This window comes from Tupaia chinensis, unplaced genomic scaffold, assembly GCF_000334495.1.
Source record: "Tupaia chinensis unplaced genomic scaffold, TupChi_1.0 Scaffold143204_1, whole genome shotgun sequence".
Classification (NCBI taxonomy): Eukaryota; Metazoa; Chordata; class Mammalia; order Scandentia; family Tupaiidae; genus Tupaia; species Tupaia belangeri.
The window spans coordinates 282470-290772 of NW_006203048.1; the positions used below are offsets into that span (position 1 = coordinate 282470).

The 8303-nt window shown below is 35.6% G+C and overlaps 1 protein-coding gene across 2 annotated transcripts in view; it reads right to left on the reverse strand.

Annotated features, from left to right (window-relative positions):
- Positions 1-8303, reverse strand: part of MS4A13 (membrane spanning 4-domains A13) — a 30570-nt gene that overhangs the window by 16000 nt on the left and 6267 nt on the right. The window contains exons 3-4 of one of the 2 annotated variants that reach the window (XM_006163821.3): positions 5270-5410; positions 554-610 (exon numbers count right to left, since the gene is read on the reverse strand). In XM_006163821.3, the coding sequence (XP_006163883.1) occupies positions 554-610; positions 5270-5410 (198 nt within the window). The remainder of the gene's footprint in view (positions 1-553; positions 611-5269; positions 5411-8303) is intronic. The other variant, XM_006163822.2, reaches the window with a different exon arrangement.

An 8303-nucleotide genomic window follows, 5' to 3' on the forward strand; every position in this document is an offset into this window, starting at 1 on the left:
AGGTTTTTGCTATAGGGCGCGTGCGCTCGCCAGACAGACAGAGAGAGACATAGACACAGAAAGCGAGAAATCACCCCCCAGGGGGGATGGTCAAGCCGCAATCCCTTCTCCTCCATTCTCCTCTTGGGATCCTGGGCACGCACGCACACTCGCCCGGCATGAGTTTTAAGCCACCGGGTCCGGGACGCGAACCATGGTCGACTACGTGGGAGTCCAGCGACATAGCCATTACGCTAACTGCTGGTTCCCTCTATGAACTTTTTTGAAGTCTTCTCTTATAGACTTAATTTCTATTATATTTTTTCTAATCATAAAGCTCATAAAATGTAAAGGTAGAAAACAAAAACTACATTAGAAACCTTTATATAAGTAATCATAAGTTTAACTATACAGCATATTTGACTACATTAAATTATGAGCACCTAGATTTTCTAATTCTTTCATTTATTTCATAAGTAGGGTAGATCCTTCACTGTTTATAGACACTCACTCTTTTTTCATTAAAATCTATTGGTTAGCTTTGTAGTTTCTAGAGGTACCCCAAACAACTTACTGAATATCGACTTGGACGCTTTGTTGTTCTTAATATGGTGACTCCTGAAATGACAAACTGGATATAAAAACATATTTATAAATACTCATTGATAATGCCTGTCAACTTAAAATCGATTTTTAATAACTCTCTCTTCTAAAACTATTTTTTTAAAAAACTCTGAGTGAAAACGGTGAATTTTTTTTTCCCCCAAAGTGATTCTCTGACTTGCATGAGCCAGTGTATGTATAATGGTCAGGAATCCCCTAGAGATCACTGTTCCCTCCAGTAATCACTTGTCCTCTTAAATGGTGGCCATTCTGTCTCAAACCTCCTTCCAACAATCTGTCTCAAATGTAGGTAAAGTGATTTCCTTACTCCTTAGAGCTACTTCTAACCTACTCTTTCTCCTTTAGCTTTGAATCAAATGTCATCAGATCCTATTACCCACTTGCCATCATATTTGAAGTCATCTATTGACTGCTTGGTCATTCATCTCTTTCCAGATGATTTTAATTGTCTTTCTGATTCCCTTTCCAACACTACTTAATCACTGGTGATTTCAATGTGCATAGTCATATGGAATACGTAATGTAGTTTCCGTGAACAATGGACTGACTATACAGTGGTGGTCCCATAAGATTATAATGGAGCTGGAAAATTCCTATTGCCTCCTGATGTTGTCATGTTCTAATGTCATGGCACAATGTATTACTCACATGTTTGTGGTAATGCAAGTTTAAACAAACCTACTGTGCTGCCAGTTGTATAAAAGTGCAGCACACACACTTACATATAGTGCATAATACTTGATAACAACAAATTACTATCTCACTAGTTCATATTACTATACTATACCTTTTATCATTATTTTAGATTGTATTCCTTCTACTTATAAAAAAAGTTTACTATAAAACAGTACGTCATGTTGCATCAACAGCAGTCATGAACATCTTGTATTTATCATGTCTCTTGATTTTATAATTTTCTCTTTTGCTTGATTTAATCTCATTTTGTTTTGTTCGTCATCACCCTTCTAATGAGAAAAGATCTTAAAGTGGAAGACAGTAACACTGATCATTATGATCCGATCCATGTTTATGTGTGTGTCTTAGTCCTTAACAAAAATGTTTAAAAGTAAAAAAATAATAAAAATTAAAAAGAGTATAGAATAAGGGTATAAATAAATATTTTTGTACATCTGTCCAATGTGTTTGTGTTTTAGGCTAATTTCTATTAAAAAAGAATAAAATATTTTAAATAATTAAAGGTTTATGAAGTAAAGAAGTTAACAGCAGGGCTTGCTCCATGACCTGGTGGTTAAAGCAGCCAGATCCCTGGGAGCTGGCAGGTGGTGTGATGGTTAAGGTGCTGGACTCCCACATGGCCAACCACGGTTCAAGTCCCGGACCTGGTGGCTTGCTTTCTCACTTTCCCTTTCTCTCTCTCTCTCTTTCTCTCTGTTCCTCCCTGGTCAAATTTAAATAAATAAATAAATAAGTAAATAAAGTAAAATAAAGCAGCCAGATCCCACATAGCCAGTCCTACAGCTGGTGTCAGACCTGGCAGCTTAAGAAACATGCTAAGCAGGTGGGGATGAATGCCCAAAATCCCCAAAAGAGGGAGAGATGAAGGAAAAGGGATTGTGATGTGAATGGTGCTTTCTCCTCTCTCTGGTGAGGACATGCACCCTCTAACCAAAAAAAAAAACAAAACAAAAAAACATAAAACAAAACAGTTACAGAAACTAAGGTAAGTCCTTATAAAGCTTACCATAGAGTAATGTCCTAGGCCTTCACATTTACTCACTACTCACTCCCTAACTCACACAAACTTCCAGTCCTGCAAGTTCCATTCATGGTTAGGTACGCTATACATATGTACCTTTTAAAATCTTTTATATTATATTTTACTGTACCCTTTCCATGTTTAGATATATTTAGACATACACATACTTAGTAATTTTTTTATAATTGTCTACAACATTCAGCACAATAACATGCTGTTACTGGCACTAGGATATACCACATAGTCTAGGTGTATAGTAGGTTATACCATCTAGGTCAATGTATGCTCTATGATAGTCATAAAATGCTGAAATCTCCCATAACACATTTTTTGGAATGCACCTCCTTTCATTACATAATGCAATGCCTGTATTACCCTAATACCCTAAAATTGTGGTTCTTGAATTTCTCTCTAAAATCATTTAGTCTAACCTATTTTAGTCACTTGCTCACATATTCACTCTCTTGTCCTTGTCATATATTTTATATCTCAATTTTAAGTATCCCACCCTGGCTACCACCTGTTATCTTTCTAGCTCATGTCCTTTAGCATTATGACCCTAAACCATCATTTGACTCTACTTGGATCTATAATTTGAGACCCCCAACTTCCTGTTAAATTCTTCTCTCCTCCACCAGCTTAAACCATGGTCAGCCATTATGAACATTCCCTTATATCCACTCTCAAGTCCTTTACTCCTTTCTTGTCTTATCACAGTTGAACAGGTGAGTCAAAATTCTAATTAAATGTAGTTTTCCTCATTGCATGCCTGAACTCTTGCCATGCAACATGAACTGAGAAAGACATACAACCCATCTCACTATAGAATCATGTTCTTAAACCTTAGTGAGTCTTTAATGCTTCATGAAAAATCAAATAACTTTTTCATAATCCATGTACTCTCATTTTTTCTAGATAATTATTTCATCTCCTTCCTTTTCTCTTTAATCAATATATTTGCCCATTCTTACACTTAGGTCATAATATTGCTTCCCAATTAGTTCAAAACATTTGAAGTTATTTAAAGAAAACTTTCACAAGCTCCCAACTTCCTGTCAAAGCCTGTACTTTCTCTAACTCTGCTTTATTCTCCTGTTACCCTACCTTGACACTATTTACATGATGGCTGAGAATTCTTTGTTGAGAAGGGCTGTCTTGTACACTGTAGGGTGTCTAGCATTACACTTGGCCTTTAGCTATGAAAACTCGAGACATTTCTGGACATTATGAGATATTCCCGAAGGGGCAAAATTACCTCAGTTGAAAACCATTGCCTAAGCCGATCATGCTCCTAGTTATTTGTACACTAAAATTAATCATATCTTGACTATACAAATACATAATTCTAATGCCTATTGAGTGTCCCTTAACTGAAATATATGGGAGCCAAGTGCTTCAGATTTTTTTTTCACATTTTGAAATATTTGTATATACATAATGAAATGTCTTAGAGATGGGACCCAACTTTAAACACATATTCATTTATGCTTCATAAACACTTTATACACATAGCCTGAAGATAATTTTTAATAATATTGTTCATGAAACCCTTTCGGCATGCTTGTGTGGAGGAATGTAGGCATCTGCAGGAAAAAGATATGGCTGGAGGAGGCTAGGAGGTTCTTTAACTTTTCCTTGGAGATGGTGAGTAAACTATGTTTTATGTACTTGTGTTTTGACTGTGTTTTGACCCATTACATAGTCAGGTGTGTATTTTCCACTTCTGGTATCATTTCAATGCTCAAAAAGTTTTGGATTTTGGAACACTTTCAAAATTTGGTATTTTAGATGAGAGAAACTCAACCTGCAATTTCTCTAGCAGTCCGCCACTTAGATAATTGATATTATCTGGTTCAGCCCCCTCAGCAAAAGACATGACACTATTTCTTTCAACTTAATGCAATCAAATAAGCAAACCCTCTCTTGATCCAAATTTCTTGAACTATCACCCCATTTTTCGATACAACATCACAAGAAAGTTCTTAAAAGAGTTGGCTGTACAAGGGGGCTTCAAAAAGTTTGTGGAAAAATGAAATTAAAGTGTAAAAATATTTGAGATCCATGCAAAATTTTTCACAGTACATGTTTTCCATGAACCTTTTGAAGACCCTCACCCATATTTCTGACTCTAATTCCTCTCTTTGTATTATTTCTTAAACCAACTTTCATCAGGCTTTTGCCTTGTTTCACGGACACTACTTGCCAAGTTTACTACCAGCCTCCATACTGCTAAATCCAACAGTCAATTCTCAGTCCTCATCTTATTTGATGAAACAAAAATGTACCATAGTTGGTATTTTCCCATTTCTTCTCTTTCTTCACTTGGCATATAGGATGCCACACTCTCCAGATTTTCCTTTTACCTAATGGCTATCTAGCAACCATAAAAGCGTGCAAGTAATGACACATTTAGAAAATGAGGGGCCCGCAGGTAGCATGGTGATTAAGGATGCTGAACTTCCACATGGTCGACTGCGGCTCAAGTCCCAGACCTGGCGTCTTGCTTTCTCAATTTCTCTCTCTCTCTTTTTTCTCTTTCTCACTCTGTCCCTCTCTGGTCACATCAAAATAAATAAATAAATGAAGTTAAATAAAATAATTCTTAAAAAAAAGAAAATGGATATTGACTCATATTTCATAAATATGAAAATAACCATTGTAATGAACATAATAGCTAATATTTTCTGTCTGTCACATATTTAGGGACAATTCCTCTTATGGTTGTCATTATGTATTCATCCTTATATCTGTACCTCTTGGAATAGCACTTATAAATTGAGGATATTCAATATGTACCTGTTGAAAAAAAATTTGATTTTAAAGAAATTACCAGTATTATATTTAGTTATGTAATTCTCCTGAAAACCTTGTTACAAAACTGTTCCTACCTTCGACTATTGGTATAAACATTTAATGAGAGATTAAATCAATATAATGTATTCTACTCACAAAGATTCCCCAAAAAGCACATCCTGCTTTGTAAGTTAAAGGTTCATACGTCCCAAAAACTCCTTTAATTTGTCCCATATACAAAACCAATAGGAAATACCACATCAAAACATGAAAGATGCCAATCATAATCTGGACAGCCTGTGAGAAGAGAATGCTATTAGTACTGAAACAAAGTAATTAAACACAATTACAATACATGTTAACTATAAAAAACAATTAATATCTTTACAAAAGACAAAAGCGAAATAGCAATGCACTCAACCATGTATATCCTGTACTGGTTAGTCCAGAAAGAAAGTCCTAACCAGGAAGAACTAAAACTTACCTAATTGGAATCAGCCATAATTGGAGTGACAGTTTGCTCAATAGTCAGAACCAATTATCCCATAATAAAGTTGACAATTTGATTTAACGCAGGCTATCCTTCCTCCCAATCAAGTAATGGCATGAAAGGAGAATAACAAGGGTACCTGAGAGAAACTGTGGTTACTAATCTACTTGGATGCAGATAGCCATATAGATAACATGTTCTTGTACATTAGGAATTTTTTAAGGATGATTCACTTTTGAATCTTACCAAGGAATGCTTAGTGTGGATTTTTTCATAAGTGTGCTGGGGTAAACTACAATCCAACACAGTGATACAAAGACTATCCAAGATGGGCTTGTTTGTACTAGGTCGTCCCATTCGATAGCAAGTAGGTTAGAGTAGGGGAGAATGATGACCTAACTTTAATTTGTTAGGTGATACTAATAAACCCAGTGAATATGTCCCAATAAATTTATTTTTCAATTTATACATCAAGTGATAGTTCATATATTGAATTGCATTTTAATTAACTTTAAAGATGACAGAAGATATGTTGTTTTATTTTCATATGAACTTTTAAGAGGAAGCCATTTAATATTTTAAGAGTTCCAGTTCTTTGTAAAGCAAGTAGTCTGTGAAACACAGTAATGTAATTGGCTAATTTTAAAGATAAATTTTAGGGAAGTTTATTAAGTTTTTTTTTTTTACATTTAATTATTGTAGATCTTATTGGTGCACAATGTGGTTTTCAAAGCATGCACACAATGTGTTGTAATCAAATAAAAAATATTGCCATGTACATCATATCCAAAAAAGAACCTTACATTCTTGTGTCTGGGGACAAAAAAGACTTTTTTTTTTTTTTTTTTGGTAACAATCACAAATTTTTATAGGTAGATTTAGAATTCAAAGTTTCCCCAACACTAAATTTACAAGAATGATGTTATGTTCGGAGGTTCTTTGGATTTGATTAGGAGAAATATTCCCCACTAGATTACAAAATCCTTGAAGGTCTGGTTTTTGGTTTCCTCATTGTTGTATCACTAACTTTCGATATGATGCCCGTAGAGCAGGTAACCAGTAAATATCTCTTGTACAAGCATAATGGTATCAAGAAGAACGGTCTTAGAACTATTCGACTTAATTGGTCATTCAAGTTTAATAGTAAAAGACTGTTTAATGATAACAATGCATGGTAAAACCTTCAGAAGGAAAGGAAAATGTTTTGTGGACCATTTTGTTTTTTTTTTTTTTTTGGTCTGGCAGTTTTAACTAGTCATTATTATTTTTAAGAGAGATTTTTGCTATAGTGCACGTATACTCACCAGAGAGACAGAGGGAGACAGAGAGACAGAAAGCAAGAAATCACCCTACATCCCCATGCAGGGGCGTTGGTCATGCTGCAATCCCTACTCCTCCATTCTCTCCTTGGGATCTTGGGCATGCACATGTCTGGCATGAGTTTTAAGTTGCCAGGTCTGGGACTCGAACTATGGTTGACTACAGGGGAATCTAGCCATGTAACCATTATGCTGTCTGCTGGTTCCAAGCTATTAGTTTTTAAAATCAGTAATTTGAGGGGGTCAGGCAGCATAGTGGTTAAGATGCTGGACTCCCACATGGCTGACTGCAGTTCAGTTCCGGACCTGGCAGCTTGCTTTCTCACTCTCTTTTTCTCTCTCTGGCCAAATTAAAAAATAATGATAAATAAAATAAATAATTATTTTTAATGTATTTTTTAATGGAAACACCTTGGTCAAAAAAAAAAAAACTGTCACAGAACGTTGAGACCCATTGAAACAAAGTTGAATGAGAAAAAGATGAAAGACATTAATTCCACGATTTACCCAAATATTAGAAGGAGTAGGCTTGAAAAATAGTGTGTTCTTTTACATAACTGGATGTTCCACACAAAACTATTAAATATCCAAGTAGCCAAGACTTGTAAAGAACTCTGCCACTATGTGAAGAAGAACAAGATATGTTTTCTTCTTTCTATTTCTTCTGGAGAGGTTTTTGCTATAGGGTGTGTGTGCTCGCCAGAGAGACAGAGAAACAGAAAGCAAGAAATCTCCACATGGCTCCAACAAACTAGATTTTTCAGGGAATGAAGATTTTCTACTGATAATTCAGCCTCCAGAAAATGAGCTAGCGGCAGAAGAAGCCGGGCCTTCAGAAGAAGGTTCCACATAGCTCCAGCAAACTAGATTTTTCAGGGAATGAAGATTTTCTACCGATAATTCAGCCTCCAGAAAACGAGCTAGCAGCTGAACTTCAAGAATTTGAAAGAAACACACCATCCATCAGATGACAAGAAGTCACCGCTGGATCACGAGAAATATGGGAAAATAAGAAAATATCTCTCCTTCAAGGGAAAAGAGTAACTCTTCTTCAGCCACAAGCAGTTCGGTGAAAATCATGGAAATGTCTGATAAGGAATTTAGAGCATTCATAATGTCGAAGCTAACAGAGACAGAAGAGAAGAGAGATAATGAACTGCTAAAGAGAAAGGAGAAAGAAGTTGACGAGTTCCAGGAGATGAGGAATTTCTTGCAAGATCTAAAAGAGGAATTACACTCTTTACAAAAGACTCAAACAGAACTGCTAGAGATGAAGTCTATAATACAAGAAGTCAAAATCTCCCTTGAAAGTATTAAAAGCAGACTAGATCATTCAGAAAATAGAATCTCAGATGTAGAAGAGAAAATGGCTGGCCTAGAA